Source organism: Pagrus major, chromosome 16, assembly GCF_040436345.1.
Source record: "Pagrus major chromosome 16, Pma_NU_1.0".
In the NCBI taxonomy this organism is placed as follows: domain Eukaryota; kingdom Metazoa; phylum Chordata; class Actinopteri; order Spariformes; family Sparidae; genus Pagrus; species Pagrus major.
In genome coordinates this window covers 21,688,632-21,709,341 of record NC_133230.1, presented here as the reverse complement: position 1 = coordinate 21,709,341, position 20,710 = coordinate 21,688,632, and the positions used below count along the sequence as shown (strand labels likewise).

Genomic DNA, 20,710 nt, shown 5'->3' with positions numbered 1-20,710 from the left:
ACGATGGTGAAACAAAGTAAGTTGCTTTTAGAGCAGTTTCTTTCATCCGGCTGTGAGACTCCTCAGTTCATCTTCAGCAATCCGCCATAAAAAAATGTTTTTAATTTTATGACTTATCAAACCTGTCAGAATCCTCCAGGCAATAAGAGAATAACAATAATAACTATAAAGAAATAGCCATTCTTCTTGCTGATGGCCTCCTTTGCATATGTAGGTCATAAAAAGGCACGACAAAACAGACAGGAAATGAAAAACCAGGTACAAACTCATTTTTATTTTTATAACTCATTTATAGTTTTTTCTTATATAAAGCTCTTTAACTGTTTTTTATATATATATATTGCAGTCATTTAAATATAATAAAGATCAAGCTGATCAATCACAAAAAATGGATAAAGTTAAGTGGGTGGACAAAATAACAAAAACACAGTACAATAAAATAGCTCTGCCGTAAATTCCAAATTGATAAAGCTTCAAACGTTTTTATTCACAAGTGTTGATGTCCTGTATTTTGTGGTGTCAAAAGACTTTCAATGAGTGAAGGTCAGGGACTGCTCCTCTTTCCTGATGCCGTTTTCTGTTGTTTGGCCGACATCAACATGTTTTCCTTTTCCTCACCTCAGTACCTATTATCTTGGATTTTGTGTTTGATGCACCAGCATTTCAGGCTGTGAATATTTGGCCTATTTTTTTACAGTTTCTTGGTTTGCCGTGGACACTCCCAACATAAAAAAATGAATTTTTCTCACATTTGTGCTTCGGAAACTGACTTTGGAGAAAATGCAGACAACAACATGCTGGAGGAGCCTTAAAAATAAGCTCCTGGGACTGAATGTTCTTGAGACTAAAAGTTTCAGATACTTGGGGTGGAAAAGCGGCTAAGAGACATAATGGAGTGTTGGTTGAGGAGGATGAAATGACCTCAGAGTTAAGTTAAAAAAAAAAAAAAAGGCACCCAACATAATAAGACTTCATGGCATTTTCTAAAGAAGGACTATTTTGCACTGTAAGGTGTTTCTGTTGTTTTGTCCACTCCCTGTAGATGTAATCAAACAGTTCACAGCACAAATGGAGCAGTGAACAAGCAGAATGTGGCGTCACTGAAGAAAAAGCTCTTCTTACTGAAAGGTAAGTTTCAATGCTCATTTTCCACCTCAGCACTGTTCTGCATGATAGCTGTGAAATTGTAATTAATCTGAGAGGCTTTGTGCGCGTCGATCGCCACATTTCAAACTCTTAATCAGCCTGACGCCATGCTTATAGGCAGGAAAAGGAGAACACAGAGCCAGTGACTTCATGAAAATGTATGCGACCATAATCCTATAATAAGGAGTTTTTATCTGTTGAATACTATTATTTGTTGTCTCCGACTGCAGGGAAGGAGATTATCTTTTCATCATAATTTTGCCTTCTGGATACATGGCAGTGTCATCACTGTGTCACGGGGATTCTGAATTAGCTTTCCTGACTGATTTAAGATGGTAGAAATTTGACTTTACAGTGACAACCACACAATACATGGCCAAAAAAACAACACATATCAAATAGATGATATTTCATAGATGTCCATAGATTTTTAACAACTGTAATTCACATTCCTGTTTAAGGGAAACGTAATCAGTCACAGATCTACTCCTTCTTGCTTATCTTGTACGTCCGTTTGATTCTGGCATAGGGGCCGATGCTGTCGTCAAACACAAAGTCCCATAATACCCGGGTCCAGGAAGTGTGCTGAGGCAGGGAGTCGTAATACTCTGCTGCGATTTGCTTGACCTGCCAATGAAAAGAAAATATCAGGAGTGAGAAAAAGAAACATAAGTCTGTAAACTACATGAAGTACATATATACATGACATCTAAATTGCAGAAAAGTAAAACAAAAAAAAGAACAAAAAAAGAACAAAAAAAGAGGCGCCTGCAGGGACAAAAAAGGCTGATAGAAGGAGAAAATTCACTGCTCTGTTCAACAAAGACATTACAATGCACAGTTCAGTTCAGTTCAGTTCATCATTCATTTTGTCACAGCTAAAAATCGAGCGTTTCAGACAGGGGGAATACAGAGCTGCAGCACTGGACAGTTTGATAAAACTGATGTGTTTTTTGAGCAATAAAGCATGTTAACCTGTTCGAATAATAATAAAATGATGAGCCTGAAAATCAGCATAATATGTCTCCTTCAAAAGCCTTATACTTTCTATGGAAAAATACCTCCTGGCACAAATTTGAGAACAGTCTGTTTCTATTACAGAGTGAATTTTTTTTTTTTAATCCTGAAACGTATCACTCTCTGAATCTCTTCATTCTTCTAATGGTTCTAAAGAGCCAGCAGTTAATCAGTTACAAAGCCCAGCCTTTCATCTGATAAATATTTGCCATTGATAGAAAAAAATATCAAGCAGCATTTGTCTGTACTGTTTTGTCTGAAAGACGGAAGAGGCCCCATCTTATCTGACCACACCTGGTGGTGATGCAAGCGTTCTCCACTGCTCAACCAATAATAGTCTCGGGGAAAAAATTAGTTTACTTATTGGAAATGTGGTAGTGATTTATCACAGTAACACAGTCTCACCTGAGGTAGTTTACTGCCAGGTATGCTCGGGAAGTCATGGTGCTCCATGTGATACCCGACGTTGAAGGTGATTAAGTTCAGAGGTCCATAGTAAGAATACGTCTCGTGTCCCTTCAGGAACATGTAATGTTCGGCTATAAAATGTCCAGAGATAGGATGCAGTCCCATACACAGGACAGAACCTGCAATGAGGTAAACAATGGGCTTTATTCCCCAGAGATAGTAGATAATTAAGTCTACTGTGAGCTGAACAACTGCGTTCTGGATCTCCAGCTGACCCACTGGCTTAGGGTTGACCACCAGAGGGCGAAGGGCGTAGAAGAAGGGCTGGAGGAAGAGCCAGACGACCTTCCTGGCAGGAGTGCAGAAGAACCATCCCTCAATGTCTGTGGGGATGTCAACATCCAGCTGGTCGCCACCCAGATACCGGTGGTGGTCGACGTGATACTTCTTAAAGGAGGCCGAGTAAGGCAACCCAATGGGCAGGTTTGCCCACATAGCAAACCAGCGGTTCCACTTGGCCAGCTTGTTGCCAAAGGCAACATTGTGAGAGATGTCATGGATAGCCAGAGTCAGGGAGTGGTTGATGCATCCCCCGAAAGCATAGGCCCAGAAGAAGATCCACTTCCAGGAGAGGTCGTGGACCAGGTAGCAGGCCAGGAGCTGGGTTAGGACCATGCCGGATACCACCCACTTCAGCTGGGGGTCCGGACCCATCAGAGACTTGATCTCTGGATATTTGGCTGAGGTGAGAAGGAGACAGAAAGGGGGATGGAAAGGAAAGAAAGGAAGCAGCAAGAGCAGAGGAGGGTTAAAGATGGACAGGAGGTATTGAAGAGGGAGAAAAAAAACATTCATTTCATTTTTTGAATAATTATATACATTGTAAAGAAAGTAAACTATCTGTCATGAATCCAGCTGTTTATCAGGACTCTTTCTCCTTGATGTTTACAAAAGCTTGGTCTCAACTAATCACTGTGTAAATAGACAATAATGCGTGTCATGGTAGCAGCCTTTCTCCTGGGATGAGCCTGCTGACAAGTCATTTTTTAATTGGCAGAGGTGTTGCTTTGCTGAGGGACGTGAAACTCAGGGAGGGTTTAGTTTAGTTCATAAGAGATTTACAACTTAATCTACGTATCACACCATATGGAGTCTAGTTTGTTCCGGCTGCCATACCTTACAGCACACTAACTAACTAAGAGATTTGAAGCAAATAAGTCAGTTGTTGTTTTTCCTATCCATCTAAAATTCAGGATCACAGGGGTTCAGAAGCTGACCCTAACATGCTTTGTTCCAGTTGAAAGTCATGTGCCATTGTGTGATACTGATAGCTCATGCAAATCTTGTGTGTTCGTATGCCTTCAGCTCACTTGTGTAATGACTGTATGCAAACGCGGCTCGCCTTGGTAACATAAAGGTTAAAATCACCAGAGCCTGGAGCCTTTCAACAGCGTTTCTGCTGCATGTAGGTCTCCACTTTACTAACCAAACCCTTTTTTTCTGTTAATGTTTAGCCAAGAGGAATTCCCTACTGCTCCCCTACAGTCACTCATTTTAAAACATCAATTTATCCAGATACAGCTCCAACACAATATTTAGTTCATATTTTCATATCTAATGTGTCATTTGCTCATGTTATTTACAGCCATGTTATTGGGTTGTACATCTTAAGGTGTCCGCAATGTTGCCCACTCACAGGTTGTAAAGTTGAATCAATAACCAGACATCATAAAATAATCTGTTTAAACTGCATCAAGCCGATGTGCAGAACATGCTGTAAAACCATCAGTGGATTTCACCTTCACCTTGTCAGAGAGACAGAAAGTCATTTCATCAAACTTGCGGTCACACCCATTTAAGAGTTCAGCCTCAAGTTTCAACTTAATATTTCATAATCAACAAGCAGGCTATGAGTAAAAAAACAAAAAATTAAATCATGTATTGGTCAGAGCTACAATTTTCCAGAGCTGCTAAAAATGATCAATAATAAGGCACTGTTGCAATCATTCATGTGACCTCACAAGCTACTTAAAAAGTCAGGCATTGATGTCCTGTGAATTTACAGGGTACAGTAATATCAAGTTTATGATGTGTAAGTCGAGCCAAAACCTTCAGGCTGCAGTCATGTCAAAGAACTAGCCATTCACCTCATGAAACCACTTGCCAATATCCTCCTCCCACTTTTTTTTACATCTGGGTGGGGAGGAAGGTGCAATCAGACTGGAAAATAGGAGTCATCACATGATATTCTGCACGATCATTGTACACCAAATGACATCAGGTGTAGAGGAAATCCTCAGTGAGGAACAAGGCAGAGGGTGAATTAACCAGATCTTCACTCTCAGGAACATCACTGAGCCGTGTAGTGAAAGGCAATGAAAAAACTTAATCAACTCTCCTTAACGCTTTTGACAGCATTCATGGTGATCCAGAAGATCCTTAGAAGTTATGGTATCCCCTCTCATATTGTAAACATCATGTGCACAGCGTAACGGGAATGATCAACTCACTGACAATCAAACTATCTCACATGACAATGTAAAAGGATGTGAGGCTGAGCCACCTCTGACACTCACACAGAGTGCAGGTTAAATTAAAAAACAAAACACTTTTTAATAATTCAAGAGTCTGTGGTATCAAACAACCCATCACCTGCAAGCATGCGACTGCCGGACAAAGCCAGGATCAAATATGTATCAACAGGTTTAGATCTTGTCAATCTAATGGTTGTAAAGGAACTACATGATACATCAGATTACAAAAGACGACTGTTCTTGATACATATTTGATATCCATGAAAGAGTACAAAAACAAGGGGATCTTATATACAGTATTCTCTTGCATTAATAAACTGATGACAACAGATGTGGTTTAAGGCAGTTTTGGTGATTCCTGATAAATCCTTCCTGACCCCCCTGACTCTACCAAAGTCTTCTTTCTTCTCACTGTGTTTTGTCATGAGCATGGAATGTGTCTTGTTACCTGGCAAGCCCCTGGTGCATTGTCAGCCGCACCTGCTATCAATATGCTCTTATTGTCTCACAAGCAAAGGAAAAAGATGACCAGAGGAAGATAGGTTTACACTGAAAGAACAGGTTGTCACCCTCAGTGAGACTTTCAAGCAAAACTGAAATCACCTTGTATTTGATAGTGACAGTCACATGCCTTTTGCTCTGGGTGACTGAGCTCATTAGACTGTACACTCCCAGTTTCTTAAAAAAAGGGACATTTTATTACAAAACGTCATGAAATACTTGAAGTTTTGCAGCCGCCTAAGTTTGACTCAGCTGTGAAGCAATGTCAGAAACAGTAATGTAGTACGCTTTATAAATATTATACCATATGTTTCACATCCATGTGCATTAAATTACAAAATAATATATACTTACCTTAAAAATCTGCAGTTTAAAAGGGAGTGTCAAAGGACATCTCTACCTGTACTTCTACAAAAGGACTGTGTAACTTCCATCAAACTTCCTTATTTAAAATTGTGTTCAGCTTTCTAGACATGTCACTTTCTGCATTTCTCCTGCACAGACTGTTGACTATAGCTCGTTAAGCAACATCTAGTAAACAGGTTAAACCGGCTACGATTTTATAAGCAGGCTGCGGTCAGAGAAAAGCCCACGCTTCACCTTACTACACAAACTAACCCGAAGTTCAGCTCATCAGATTTCCTCAAAGTTTTATCTTTTTTTTTTTCGTTTCTCACCCAGGATTTCTTTTCTTCTTGAAGTGTGCGGCTGGTCATTGTAGACCCATTCAAAGTCGTCTCTTCCACCTGTCTTCCCCATGATTCTCACTCTGTGTGTGAGAGAGAGGCAAGCGGCTTTGTGGCGTTATGTGTCATCAAACACAGTATCGGGGCACACCCACACACGCAGGTTGTAGGCTGAAGGTGCCAGGTGTGATCACAAGCTCCTCCCCCATCCGGAGGGAAGGACCAAACTGGCTGTGCACCTGCACAAGTGTGCGCAACCCTGCAGCATCTTTACATTCTTACTTTTAATGTAAAGGTTTATTGTGACTGCTGACTGGTTTTTCTATTGCATTTTTTTAAACTAGAGAAATCATGAATCTTTTACATATCAGTGGAATTAGCATATAAGTAATGCCATAGCAGAGATAAACCATATGAAAGAGGTTTTCCTAATTCACATGATATATGTTTATATATAAATGTGTTGATACACATCAATTTAGACCATCTATTATTCGCTTCAGTCATTTTTCAATTAAAAATGCCAGGCATCTGTTGGTTCCAGCTTCTGAAATGTAAGAATGTGTTGCTTTTTTCTATTTCATATGATTATAAATTGAACATATTTTGGTTTTGGACTGTTTCTCAGACAAAACACGCAATCTGAATGTGTTACCTTGGATTTTTGTTTTCTAAATATGCACTATTTTGTCACATTTTATAGACCAAGCAGTAAATGAAATAATCAAAAACAAATAACTGCGTTATTGTTCAGCAATGAAAATAACGTATGCAACCTCAATTTGCAATTACATATTAACAGTGATCGAATGTAACTCAGTACATTTACTAAAGTGCTGTACTTACGTACATTTTTGAGGCACTTTCCTTGAGTATTTCCATTTTTCTGCTATCAATACGCTTTTATTGTCTCACAAGTCAAGGAAATAGATGACCAGAGGAAGATAGGTTTACACTGAAAGAAGAGGTCGTAACCCTCAGTGAGATTTTCAAGCAAAACTGAAATCACCTTGTATATGATGGTGACAGTCACATGCCTTTTGCTCTGGGTGACTGAGGTCATTTAAGACTGTACACTCCCAGTTTCGTAAAAGAAGGGAATTTTTCATTACAAAACCTTATGACATACTGAACGTTTTGCGGCCGCCTAAGTTTGACTCAGCTGTGAAGCAATGGATTTATTGGACTGGACACTTGCACTTTCCTTGGGTATTTCCATTTTTCTGCTACTTTATACTTAGTCGGCACTATTTTTAGAGGCAAATAGTACTTGTACTCCACTACATTTTTTTTGGGATAACTTTAGTTACTAGTTACTTTGCAGATTGCATGCTGCAACCTGGGCCAAAGTAGCACATATTTAATTTATTTGATCACTAATTGCAAAAAAAAACAACACTGATGCAGGATATCAAAAATTAATAACTGGCCAGGCTGATAATCGATAGAACCATAGTATACAGTATATACATACATGTAAATATATGCATAATTTTACTTTTACCAGTACTTTTAGTACTGAAGAACATTTATTGCCAGATTATTACTTTAGATATTTAATTACATTTACAATCTGATACTTTTAGACTTTTACTCAAGCAATGTACTTTTCATATGGGTGACTTTCACTTTTACTTGATTCATATTTACCATTATATCTTTAGTTTTACTTAAGTATGACTTTTAGGTACTTTTGACAACAATGCACATGAAATGGTAAAAATAGGGAAGCTAAAATGCTGGTCATTTACATACAGTTGATTGAGTTGTCAGGCATTATTTAGAGGCATTAATACATGTTGTGATTAATATGAACGTTAGAAATTGTGTCCCATGATAATAACTGAAAAATGCAAACACTTTTACATTTAAATCAGTAACTTTATTGGCACTTTTTATAGGCTTAGTAACATTTTTAAGAAGACTTGTTGGTCCAAATCACGCGAGACTTCAAAACTGGAGCATTGTGGCGACGAGAGTACACTAGTGTAGAGTTGTTGTTAGAGAGGGAGGGGGAAGGCTGAGTGTAGACAGGAGGGAAAGCGAGAGTGTTAAATAAAATAGCATAGAAGTAGTAGGAAACACAAAATTTATGATGGCATCGGGGGACACCCTGTACATAGAAACGGACGGGTCAGAAATGCCAGCCGAAATAGTGGAACTGCACGAAATTGAAGTAGAGACAATCGAGACGACAGTTGTGGGAGACGACGGTGAACACCAGCCTATGATCGCCTTACAGCCTCTTGACTCGGATGATCCACACTCGCTTCACCCGCACCAAGAGGTGATCCTGGTGCAAACAAGAGAAGAGGTCGTGGGCGAGGATGACTCCGAACTGCACACGGATGACGGCTTTGAGGACCAAATCCTCATCCCAGTACCAGCCGTGGAGGAGGACTTTATCGAACAGACTCTGGTTACTGTCGCGGGGAAAAGCTCCTCGACAGGCCGGATGAAGAAGGCTGGAAGCGGAAAGAAAGCGGGCAAAAAGAGCTACCTAAGCGGGGGTGAAATGGGCAGAAAATGGGAGCAGAAGCAGGTCCAGATAAAGACTTTGGAGGGGGAGTTTTCAGTCACTATGTGGGCATCGGGTAAGTTGTGTGAATTCCTGCAAGCTGGTTCCTCGCTTTGTTCTCAGCGTGTGTGCCGTGTGACTGGGCCTAGTTGGGGCCTTGTCCTCCGCTAAAAGTAGGAATTATTTCCCAACTCTGAGCCACTTAAACTTCATTTGAAATGTTTTTGTTTTTATGGGAAGCCATGTTTTATGTGTCGATGGGCGCCGCCATATTTCCCCGGTCTAGAAAGTATGGCGGCCCGAAAAAATGGCGTTTATTTGGCCGACGAAGATGGCGGCGAGAGTGGGAGCGACTGCAGCTGGCTCCGCTAGGCCGCTGTGGCGCAGTTCAGTTCAAGTGTGGTGGTGGTGCGTTCAGGAACCCGTCATACTTTACATTTCTGAGGCTTTAAATACACATTACTTACTGTGTGGTTCCAGCGAATCAGATCCCGTGTCAAAAAGTAGTCCCTCTGTTTGCTAGTGTTGTGCATTGGTTTTGAAAAATATTATTTAATCCAGACGAGTTACAGCACTGTTATTTTATTTATTCTTGTTGCGTAGACAATACTGTATGTATTAAAAGGTGACAAATTCGTAAAAAGATACCAACATCTCAGCTTTATTTCCACTGTGAAACAGGATATTTGTAAATTATATTTGTATATATTTGAAAAGTGTTGTTTGTAAACATGGCTGTGAATCTTCCTGTACCATTTCATCTCCATTACCTAAATTAAAGCTAGTTACTTCCAGGCAGATTGTATGTAAGTTACATGAGGCAATATTAAACCTGTGACCCTTTAATCTCTCCATAATAAGACATTGTGAAAAGTATTTGTAGGATCCTCTATTCTTCTTACTATTTATGTTTTCTAAGGCTATTTAAACATGTAGTGGCTGTGTCTTCAAAGGACGTTTTTTTAACCTTGTTTAAAATCTTGTTTTTAGACCTTTGAGCCAAAACCTGTATTTCCTGTCACATTTTTCTACAAGTAGTAAATAAATAACCATAGAGTGTTGCAGGAGATACTGTGAGAGAGGTGGGGGTGATGTGATAAAGATTTGGCTCTAAATGGCTTTATCAATTTGTTCCACATGATCTGGTACTGTTTTAATTATCAACATGCCTGTCCCTCTCATTCAGATGACAAGAAGGACATAGACCATGAGGAGCAAATCACAGGCGAAAACTCCCCTCCAGATTATTCAGAATACATGACAGGGAAGAAGCTTCCTCCTGGAGGCATTCCAGGCATTGACCTGTCAGACCCCAAACAGCTGGCAGAGTTTGCACGGTAAGTTGTAGTGTTGATGTTAATGTATATGGTGGCAAGACAAATTCAGTGGGCCATTATAAATTACATGCATTCACACAGTATTGAAGAGAGAGTTGTTTGCTTCATGAAAAACCTGTCCAAGAAACGTTATTGTAAAATGTGAGGGTGCATAAGTGAAAGAAGTAATACAATTAATGTGGTTAAAACGGCGCTTGCTGCATTTCTTTTGTGTGAAGTCTGGCACAAATGACTGTGTGGCCTGGCCCACTGTGCATACATGTATTGTTGAGTGAAGCAAATGAATCTTAGTTTGTTTCAGGAGTGTGGAGAGTTTTGTGAACAGTCTGTAATGATTATGTGACCACTTTTATTTCTGCTGCAGAATGAAACCAAGAAAAGTAAAAGAAGACGATGCGCCCAGGACAATAGCTTGTCCACACAAAGTAAGTGCATAGTTCTGTTTATTAAACCAGTTTATACAAAAGTTGAGTGTAAAATAAATTATATTTTTGCTCACTTGTACTGTATGGATTTACTATTGACATTACATTACTGGGAACATGCATGTATTCATGACAATGGTATGAGGAGCATTTAATCATTGTGAACTGATGTGATTCAATTGCTAAAGGAACACTGCAAAGTGAATATGTCCCGAGTGATTAGCTTCATTTTGTTTCTCTTCCTCTAAGGGATGCACCAAGATGTTCAGGGACAACTCAGCGATGAGGAAGCACTTGCATACCCACGGGCCTCGTGTGCACGTCTGTGCAGAATGTGGCAAAGCCTTCGTCGAGAGCTCAAAGCTGAAGAGGCATCAACTCGTACACACAGGAGAGAAACCTTTCCAGGTGAGTTTCTTCCCTGTCTCAAGTCATACATACGTGTCCTTGTTCTGGAGAAAAAAGCCTGTCACTAATAAAGCAAAGTAAAATCATCTCAAATGCCTGCTGTTGCAAAATGATATCTGTTTATCTGTGAGTCAGGCTGAGGCATGCAGTGATAGTAACTCAATCTCTCTCGTCTGCAGTGCACATTTGAGGGCTGTGGCAAGCGGTTCTCACTGGACTTTAACTTGCGCACACATGTGCGTATTCACACTGGAGACCGCCCATATGTGTGCCCTTTCGATGGCTGCAACAAAAAATTTGCCCAGTCAACTAACCTGAAGTCGCACATCCTCACACACGCCAAAGCCAAAAACAACCAGTGAATTAGACCTGAACCCGGATAATGACGACAACGTGAGCATACACTGGAGGACTCAACATGTATCTCCGCTCCCTGACAAACTAATGTCCCGTGGCCTGCTTTGTTGTGAGAGAAGAAGTCCCCTTTGTATCATCTCTAGATAAAAGGTTTAAACAGAGAAATGAAACTTTCTCAAACTTTTTGATATACATACGGAGGTTTGAACAAGGAACTCGTGAGAACCCAGACCCCCTCAGGCATCCTACCCTACTTTGACGCTACCTGGATGGAACGATTTACGGTTTCTTCTTGTGAAGATGTTAATTCATGGATCTGCACCTAAAAACTTATTTATACCTGAACACAGCCAGTTAAACTTTTTGCAATAGACAAATTTGAATCAATCCTCAGCAGTGACACCTTTTCAATTTTGTACTTATCCCCCTTTAAGTGTGCATATTGTACACTGTTTGACATAAGCTCTGTGGTAATGTATGTAGTCAGATTGTCCCTGTAGCTCTTCATGGAAGAGGTTTCACAGTTTGTTTTACCTTCCCCTTCATGTGTGTGTGTTTCCAGGGGAGATTGGGGGGTCTTTGCATATTTTCATTTTGTACAAGGCAATATCAGAAAAATGTAGATAATAGCCATGTGATTTTCAGTAGTGATCACTGAATAAACTGTTCCCCCCCCTTGCACTACCAATACAAAAAGTGTCATTTTGTCCTCTCACAATGAAAACTCAACCTGTAATTCACATTTATGTTTATATTATTTTTCAGCTTTGTGAAAATGTTTTTATTTTTCAAGCCATGTCAACCATGACTATTCAGCTGTTTTGTTAAATCACTTGGTCACAAGGATTTGAGGTTGCTTCCACAGTTTAATGGTTGATAAAGATCTTAATTATATATAATTTTGGTAAAATCAAAAGAAGGAAGTGACACAAATTCTGGTGGTTTTTATTTCAGAGTTCTGCATATACACAATTGACAACTGTAGTCACAAAACTTAGCTTTAAGGTGACATCCAACAGCTGGTTAATTCTGTGAGTCTGACCAAAGACAATACACACAGACCAAAGGGAGCATCAAAATAAGCATTGGAAATTCAAAGGTTTCATTCTGATATATTTTTAAAGATAGTCACTTTGCCAGTCGCAACAGCGAAAGATTAAAGTTCAATTAAAATCAAATCTCAATGTAGAAGCAGGAACTAGGATATGTTTGGCAGTGTTTCTTTAAAAAGGGAAATGAGTCAGAGTTGCAGTTCCTGTTGTACAACACTTCACTCCTTTAACATCTGACACCACCTAAAATCAGGATAATCCTGAACAATCAACATTTCAATTTCAATCGACATTTCAAAGTAGAAGTCCAGCTTTAATAAACTCACAAACAGCACAGGCAGTCTTTCTGACATTAAATACATCTGATTCGAGGATTTACATGGTTAAAAGGCAAAAACAAGTGCAACGATGCTGGTGGGTAGAGTTGCTGAATCACTTTTAACCCACATATTACAGTGCATTTAGTTAGTTCATAGCCGCAGAGCAGACGGCAACAAACCAAAGTTTTTAAAGTTTAATCCTAAGCCACATACTGAATGATCCCATTTTATTACAAACACATTAGCAACATTTTGTGGATTGCATGCAGATATGTTATTAAATGAAATGGTGACGTACCTAGCTCATCCCTGAAGGTTAGTTAGTATGGCAGAACAGACGGTCTTAGAACAAATCAAACTTTTATCCAATTACATGCTAAAATGTCTTGATCTGATGAAATGATTGCATCCGATATACAGATTTATTAGACACTTAATATTATAAACATAGGCCTATGTGCACATGTAAGAGGTGATTGCCATGTGTACCTCAAGTATGTTTTCTTTATGCATAGCAACCAGTTTACCCACACTTTTCGTTGGTATAAATCTGGTGGCGTTAATCTACCTGCAAGTTTGTGTAAGAAATTCAGAGAAATCTGGATCAGTTAAAATGCAGTGAACAGCAGAAACAGGCAACTGCAGTGTAGCGTTAAAATTCCCGATCCACCACTATCCCTGACCTAAAAATATCTCAAGAAACAGTTTAAAGCCTTTGGATAAAATCAAATTACACTAATAAAAAAAAAAGAAAAAAAAAAAAGGAGTTGAGCAAACCCTTAACTGGATAGAAGTGATGATGGCAGATAAAAACATTCCTGAAGGCTGAATAAAACAGGAGAGGCATAAATCTAAAGCGTAGGCATCATTTCCCCTCCATTTCACCATCCTGCCTTTGGTATCAGGCACCTGGTCAATAGTTTGGATGTTTGTATAATGTTTGTATTGTTCACTCAGCTAGCAGGGCAGCCAGTAGTTCGGGGTAGTTTGGTGTCCCCCAGCCTGTAACAGGGTCCCATGATGGTGCAGCACAGAAACCTTTTCCCTGAACCGTTTCGTCCAGACAGCTCAGGTGACAGCCTTCAGTCACCTGAAGACAAGGATGCAAAGCATTTAGGACAAGAGTTGGAGAAGGGTTTCCTTCTAACATGTAGTAATGCCTTACCAAGTGGCAAAGAAAGCAAAAAAAAAAATAATTGTCTTGGGTTTTTCATACAAAATGTGACACAATAATGCAATTGTGGTTATCTAGGAGCCTCGAGAAGTAATCAAAGTTTGACAATTTGAGTCCTTGGGTGAATCTTCACTTGTACAGCAACTTTGAAGCACAGGTGGAAAAGCTTTACAAATGCAATCCACGGCCACACCAGTACAATCTAATGAAATCCAGAACTGTTCTGTCTTTTATGAAGCCTCTCACCTTTTGTCATGTCACCGTCATACAGGTGCCAATTCAATCATATGTTCGCTATTAAAAAGGTAATAATTAATGGCGCTGTCATTATTATAGTCTGCATGTTATTGAGTTGTATGCTATATTCTTCCCCTCATGAATATAAATAGGGGCAAAAACATGAAGCATCTTTGATATACAACATGTAATTTGGACATGTCCGAAAATGTAAAAAAAAAAAACACAGAACACTACGTTTATGATTTGATTTATGGCAGTGTTGTTGTACTGAATTGCAATCAGGTGTAACAAAGTGGCAAAAGAGTGAGAACATATCTTTGCAGAGAAGCAAAAAAAGAACACCACTCCCCAAAAATGTTGGTAACAAAATAATATGAGATTGCTACATAAAATCAAGTTTTAAAATGAGCTGGTTATAACTGGACTTACATCAAACAGAGCCTGTCCTTTGAGCTTGTAGAGGCGAGGGTTGAGGAAGCCGAGGGCAGGCAGGCCCTTCAGCAGCCGCTGGTCATTGATGAGAGACAGCATGCCTCCGACCACAGGGGTCGACGCCTGGAAGAGAGATCAATCAATCAATGAGATGTGATAATATGCAATTAGGTGAGCAATCAGAGCAATCAATACTACATGATAAACAATGTATGCATAAAGTAGGTGTACTTTATCCTGTATGTTTTTTCTTTTCTCACAATACTGCCCTACAAAAGGACATGAGAAGCACCGAAGTTGAGAAAAAAGGGTTTCAGCCTAGCTGGCACACTGCATGACTATGGAGGACTAAATCTGCCAAAAACCAAATAAATGTAGAAATATATAAATGGCCAAAAAAAAACAAAACACATCATTTCAACCCCCAAAAAGATCATTGCTGAAGACCTTACACATTAGTTAGGGACAAATTTTCACATTTTGTTTGTAGCATTTACTCTGCCATACAAAGGCTGCCACATAAATATACAGTATATACATACAATACGGTGCAGTAACAGACGTAAAGTGCATAGCGCAGAGGTAAGTATACTCAAGTACGTACAACACAGCCCTCATCAACAAATCAATGTTCATACAATTGAATACATTTAAATGGAGCCTCACTGCCAAATTGATTAGTCCAAAGTCTAGTTTGAAAAGTAAAAGCAACAGGAAGAGATCCTGGAACAACCTGCCGGAAAACCACAGACTCACCAAATCCATACTATTTTTGTAATCAGTGCTTTGATTTCATCATTTATGTTTGTTTTTTTAATCCTTAGTTTTTACTTGTATGGCTGTATCTATCTGTTCTGACACACTGTCAATTAAAGATCGTCAAGTGTAAAGTATTTTACCGAGGTCCCGGAAACCCAGGGGACGGGTACTCTGTTGATGACCACCCAGTAGTTATCAGACAGGGCAGCCATGTCCGGATAGGCTCTGCCGCTGGTATTGTAATATGACTGAGGAGGAAGGCTCGCTGCTACCATCTTCAGATACGCATCCACTGCACTGGCCTAAAGGGACACAGATACACACATCGATGACACCATATGCAATAATTGAGCTTTTAAAGAGCTGATGACTCTGTGTTATTACCTGGTAGTCGGGCATCTTGAAGACGTTGCTGAAGCCTCCTCCACTGATGTAATCTGTTATTTCATACGTGACCTTATATGGGTTCTTGAATGCGGTTCCTCCAACTGTAGTCACATAGGGGCTGGAATGAAAAAGACACAGGAAATAGAGGGCGTTAGATGTTTAGTGATTCTCCTAAACCTTTTGAGATTAGGACCATTATCTTTGGATTCATTTTTGTGATTTACACCAGAAGGCTACAGCACATACAAGAGGAAGGCTGGATGGACCAGTCCCATGCTAGTATGAGTGCAAAAACAGGTCTACTTTCAGAAATGTACAAATGCTTTACCTTGAGGCAGGAAAACTTGGCCTGAAGGAGTTTTGTTCTTTACCCAAATGTTTGCAGCCTGCACCGCTGTCACCTATTCATGAAACAAGACCACAGAGATACAGAATGATGTAACAAATTTACTCATTAAACAAGCTCAGATTGATTGCAGATGATGAGCCAGGTCATCATGCAGCACAACTTTCTGCCTGGCAGGCTCTGCGAGTATTGTTGTTGGTTACGGAAAAAGCTACATGCCAACAGGTAACGTGCAAACATGTTTTTCCAGATCAGGAGTGTTTGTTTAAAACATTCCCGCTGTTATCATGTTCCAAGTGACACAATGATGTGTCAGTAAGACTGGAGCCATGCCACAGTAGTTTGACAAGTTGCCAAAGAAACCAAGGCTGTCTTGCTATTGTTGCAACATCAGCTCTCTCTCAGACTGTTTCTTGCTATTGTTGCAACATCAGCTCTCTCTCAGACTGTTTCACATTACATCTTGTGTTTTAAAAAACATGAATTTGGGTTCTTTTACTAAATAGACTCAACAAGAAGCAAGTACTGTACATAATATATGTTAGTTGTACTTTGGCCTGTGTGCTTTAAGGCATGCGGAGTCTGCATATTTCCTCCTCACTAACCAGAAGCAAAGAGCAAAGAGATTCCCCTGACGCCAGCCTTCATGAACTCTGTGTTGATGCGCATCATGTACGCAGTAGACAGGCTATCTTCATCATCTCCGTAGCTTATGGTGTGAACCCAGGGGAGGTCAGACATGTTGCTGAGCAAAACCATCCACTGGAGGAAAGGCTCCTGGGTCTCGTGACGACCTGAAGGACAATGAGGAAATGAGAGTGTGTGATTTTTTGAGCCAAAAATGCTATACCTAAATCATAGCAGGTACACACTTAAATAGATCATCAGTTAAGGAATTATAATTCAGTTACCTCATACATTAGCTAATGTGCAAGCAAGGTAGCCTCCTAGTCCTATGAGAAGTGTTGTGCTTTCAGAGAGGCTGAGCAAAAACATGGGTCTGCTTGGCCATACTTACAATATGATTGAATTTAGTGTCTCTAGTTTAGCCATTAGCTTAACTGAGAAGAAAGTCTGAAGGCAAGCATTTCAATACAATCCTTGTAATGTGTACAGAGTTTCAGTTCTCCACACTCACACATGATTGAAGCCTCGCTCACTCATACAGACCTGGATTGGTGAAGACCCATGTGGAGATGTTTGCCCCCGTGCTCATGATGTACTCCACATCCAGACTGGCCTCCATACCAGCCTTTCCTGCTCCCTGAGTGCCCACAACTCGGTCCACCTGAGAGTGATGCTGGAAGCTCCTGCCAAACATGCTCATGAACTCAGCCAGGTCTGCGGGGCTGTAGTACTGCTCCAAGAACTAAAAAGAGAAAACAGTGTCTTTAAGTACTGAGCTCATGTGCACATGTCTGACAGCAACAACTTATTAGTTTGGACTTCTTCTGAGATGGTCACACCTGAGCTACAGCCTGGCTGTTGTTCTGAGCTGTTCCCACATCAGTTGCTGACAGGTTATAGCGGGCCCTCAAGATGGCAGGAGTCACTCCCAGGTGCACCCCTGCTTTAGACTGCTGTTGCCTCCTGTTGGAGGAGGCTTTACTGAGGTCCTGCTGCCCTTTAGGAGGAAGGCGGTGAAGCCCCCCAACTGTGGAATCACAAAAATAAAAATATTCATCCAGCAATTACAGATGACAGCTGAACATTTCACAGCTACAGATATTGTTCTCACCAAAGTCCAGGTGCTGGTGAACATCATCATGTACTGAGTACGGAGCTGAAGACCTCACTACAGACTGGCTGTCTCTGGTGTAACGTCGGAACTTGCTGCCTGGGAGCAGCGTCTCTGCAACCCTTAATACACAAAACAAAAACAACTATAGCATATATGTATAAAAATTCACATGAAAAACATATTCAATTCCAGCATAAGTACTTAAGAAACCATTTGGCTTGTGTGTGAAAATTCTATAACACCAATTAAGTTACATTTATTCCATGAGTGCAGTTGCATAACCATTACCAGGAAGCAACCTTGGCCTTGATTTTTGAATTGCAACAGCCTTCAGCCTGAGATTAGTTTGATTTCAACCAATAACCACAGAAAGAGGAACCATCTCACAAGATAAGTGCATGATCTTTGCATGTATTACACATAGAGGGAACTTAAGCAGACAAGGTACTTTTGTGTCTCCTAACTGTGTCAAGAGCAAGTAAAAAATAACTGCGGAGTAAGCAGAACATGTGTTGCTGAAAAAGATATGCTTACTCTGCAGTCATGGTGCACTGTAAAAAGTCCTGAGTGCGAACAGTGAGGCAGTTTGTAATCCCATGACTCTGCAGCCAGCGACGCACCACCTTCTGGGTCAGGTCAGATGGACGAACGAGGGAGGACACCTCCTCCAGGGTGAGGTGTTTACCTGTGGAGGACAAGACAGGCCTCTGTCACTTTAAGTATTGAGGCAAGGTTGAGACATGATCACTTAAAGCTAGTTTTAAATTCAGAGCAGGCCAGATCCTAGACTATTAAGGTTACTTCAGGACAACCTGCAATTATCAGACAGAGCCATACCATATTGTGCTGAGTCAGGGTCCGACACCCGTCTGAGTGTCTCCTCGAGCAGGTCGATGTTTCGCTGCTTCAGGGCAAAAGTCAGCTCCAGCTCCTCTGTGGGGTCAACCCGGCCCACATGAGTCCAGTCCTCTGGTATACTGAGGAAAGAGGAGAAACTTAAGATTCACATGACCTAAATAGAATAACTGTAATCTTTACTATGTTGTGATTCTGCCTTTAACTGAACTTTAGTGCAAGCTTTTGGATACATCACACTAATTTGACAATTTTTGATCAAACCCTGGTTAATTAATTTGCCAAATTTTGTATCCATCTGTGCTGCCGTTCATGAGATCCTCTTCTTCAGACATCACAGGTCCTGCAAACCAAACTGCTCAGCATGGTAAAATCCATATCCACACCACCTGATTTTTGGCTTGAATATGGAGCCACGCCTGGAAACAAAAGCCCCAAGAGGACAGTTCCTTCAAAACACATGCAGGGCTCCAGGGTGTTTCTGTTGCTTCTGTTAAGTGCAGCTAAACATTTTGAATGGTTGCACAGGTTAAAATTATTTTTAACAAACACCAACTGGGTGTGCAGACAGTGGGCTTTGAACAAATATTAGCCTATAAACAATTTTTCTGTAGATTTCTTCGTCAGCAGGATTTTATGTACATCTTGCACATGTGGCATGGATGTCTGCATGTGTTTGCATGTGCAATACGACGCTGTTTACAATCATCAATGTGTTTAAGAAATTAAATCAAAATGTGTGAATGGGTGCACCTAAATGAAAAGGTTAAGTGCACCAGTGCAACCAGAGTAGTTAGTCGTTCCTTATTTGAGAATATTGTAGGGAGTTCCTCTTTTATAAAAGGTCATATTTAGGCTGACAAGACTTGTCTGTACCGATGAAAAAAGTCTATAAGGCTCGACTTTCAAGATGTATAATAATGAATGAGAATGGATCTTAAAGTGGATTTGCTCACAGGACATCTTGGTTATATTCCAGATATCCACTCCAGACCAACGAGCTGAACAACAAGGGGATGGAGAAGGTCAGTCTGGTGGAAGGAGACACAAAACATAATGGAATAAATGCACACCCTCATAAATATAGCTGGCACATGTTGACAACACTTCCTAATTCAGTGTTATCTCACAACAAAACAAAGTCTCGATGTGACTTGTAGTATGTGAAATGAAACGCGTTTCTCAGTTACACACGCATAAAGCAGTTCGCTAACACAACACTTTTAAATAAGAAACGCAGCTTGTTATTAACAGTCGCCTTCTTGAACGCTACGTGAAGACTTCAACCTGCCGTGTTAGCTGGCAGCTATCTATCTGGGTCACCTCAGACCCAAACAGAAACAAAAAGCACAGGCTGCCATGCAGAACAAGTCACGTAGAAGAAAGAGTTAGCGTCATGCGACCGCCTTCTTTCCCGTTTCTCTCTCTAAAAACACACATTTATGAACTTATATAGTGAACTCACAGCGCGTTCATCGTGTCCTCTGCTGCTGTCTGAACTCAGCTGCTGTGTCCGGTGGACTGGTGTTATAGACGCAGCAGTCACGTGACATGGCTTCACGTGACTGTGTTATTCAAAAATGAGTTCACCGCTCCTGTGTCAGTGCATTGGGCGCATTTAATGATGTTTATTTTTTTATATTTAACATTTTTATGGAAAATATAAAGTCAGTAGCAGCCATCTCATTTTGGCTTAATCTGGCAGGTATGTGTAAGCTGGGTCAGATCCATACATTTATAGTAAAATCATACTATATAAGCTATAATATAGTTTAGTTTAGAGAGTTTATTGTCATTATACAATGTACAACGAATTAAAAAGGGCTTCACATTAAGGCGCACAAGAAACAGAAAATACAAAATACAGGCAACCCAGCACAAAAAATGAATAAACTGCAGGTGCATAAGCATAAATATATTGAACTGTAAGGTGAGTTATCCATATATAAATCATATATTCATGGTCAGATTCGTGACTCGTGTATATGGTGCTGTGTTTCAGATTGAAATCCAGGACATTCATGCTTTATTTCACCCTTTTTTCCCCCAAATCCACCTGTGCTGACT

At 40.3% G+C, this 20,710-nt stretch overlaps 3 protein-coding genes across 3 annotated transcripts; 1 reads left to right on the top strand and 2 right to left on the bottom strand.

Moving 5' to 3' along the window:
• Positions 1–256: 256 nt before the first annotated feature.
• On the bottom strand, positions 257–6,382 carry degs2 (delta(4)-desaturase, sphingolipid 2). Its single transcript, XM_073482707.1, has 3 exons — positions 6,284–6,382; positions 2,569–3,311; positions 257–1,773 (listed from the first exon to the last, which is right to left on the bottom strand). The coding sequence occupies exons 1-3, from the start codon at positions 6,363–6,365 to the stop codon at positions 1,630–1,632; spliced, it is 969 nt and encodes a 322-aa protein (XP_073338808.1). The 5' UTR covers positions 6,366–6,382; the 3' UTR covers positions 257–1,629.
• Positions 6,383–8,282: 1,900 nt separating this feature from the next.
• Positions 8,283–12,018, top strand: yy1a (YY1 transcription factor a). Its single transcript, XM_073482768.1, has 5 exons — positions 8,283–8,886; positions 9,997–10,147; positions 10,512–10,572; positions 10,822–10,980; positions 11,160–12,018. Exons 1-5 carry the CDS (start codon positions 8,385–8,387, stop codon positions 11,340–11,342), a joined length of 1,056 nt encoding a protein of 351 aa, XP_073338869.1. The 5' UTR covers positions 8,283–8,384; the 3' UTR covers positions 11,343–12,018.
• Positions 12,019–12,266: 248 nt separating this feature from the next.
• Positions 12,267–20,161, bottom strand: tpp1 (tripeptidyl peptidase I). Its single transcript, XM_073482767.1, has 13 exons — positions 20,109–20,161; positions 19,600–19,674; positions 18,626–18,765; positions 18,323–18,473; positions 17,786–17,907; positions 17,514–17,701; positions 17,218–17,416; positions 16,653–16,841; positions 16,030–16,102; positions 15,699–15,819; positions 15,455–15,616; positions 14,553–14,678; positions 12,267–13,799 (listed from the first exon to the last, which is right to left on the bottom strand). Exons 1-13 carry the CDS (start codon positions 20,117–20,119, stop codon positions 13,659–13,661), a joined length of 1,698 nt encoding a protein of 565 aa, XP_073338868.1. The 5' UTR covers positions 20,120–20,161; the 3' UTR covers positions 12,267–13,658.
• Positions 20,162–20,710: the final 549 nt, after the last annotated feature.

Coding starts and splice junctions, on each gene's coding strand:
- degs2 (XM_073482707.1), bottom strand. CDS start 6,365: ATGGGGAAGACAGGTGGAAGAGACGACTTTGAATGGGTCTACAATGAC. Junction 3,312..6,283: donor AAGAAGAAAAGAAATCCTGG/GTGAGAAACGAA, acceptor TTCTCACCTCAG/CCAAATATCCAGAGATCAAG. Junction 1,774..2,568: donor CTGGCAGTAAACTACCTCAG/GTGAGACTGTGT, acceptor TTTCATTGGCAG/GTCAAGCAAATCGCAGCAGA.
- yy1a (XM_073482768.1), top strand. CDS start 8,385: ATGATGGCATCGGGGGACACCCTGTACATAGAAACGGACGGGTCAGAA. Junction 10,148..10,511: donor CAGCTGGCAGAGTTTGCACG/GTAAGTTGTAGT, acceptor TTTCTGCTGCAG/AATGAAACCAAGAAAAGTAA. Junction 10,573..10,821: donor CAATAGCTTGTCCACACAAA/GTAAGTGCATAG, acceptor TCTTCCTCTAAG/GGATGCACCAAGATGTTCAG.
- tpp1 (XM_073482767.1), bottom strand. Junction 17,908..18,322: donor CAGTGCACCATGACTGCAGA/GTAAGCATATCT, acceptor TTGTGTATTAAG/GGTTGCAGAGACGCTGCTCC. Junction 13,800..14,552: donor AAGGACAGGCTCTGTTTGAT/GTAAGTCCAGTT, acceptor CCTTGTCTTCAG/GTGACTGAAGGCTGTCACCT.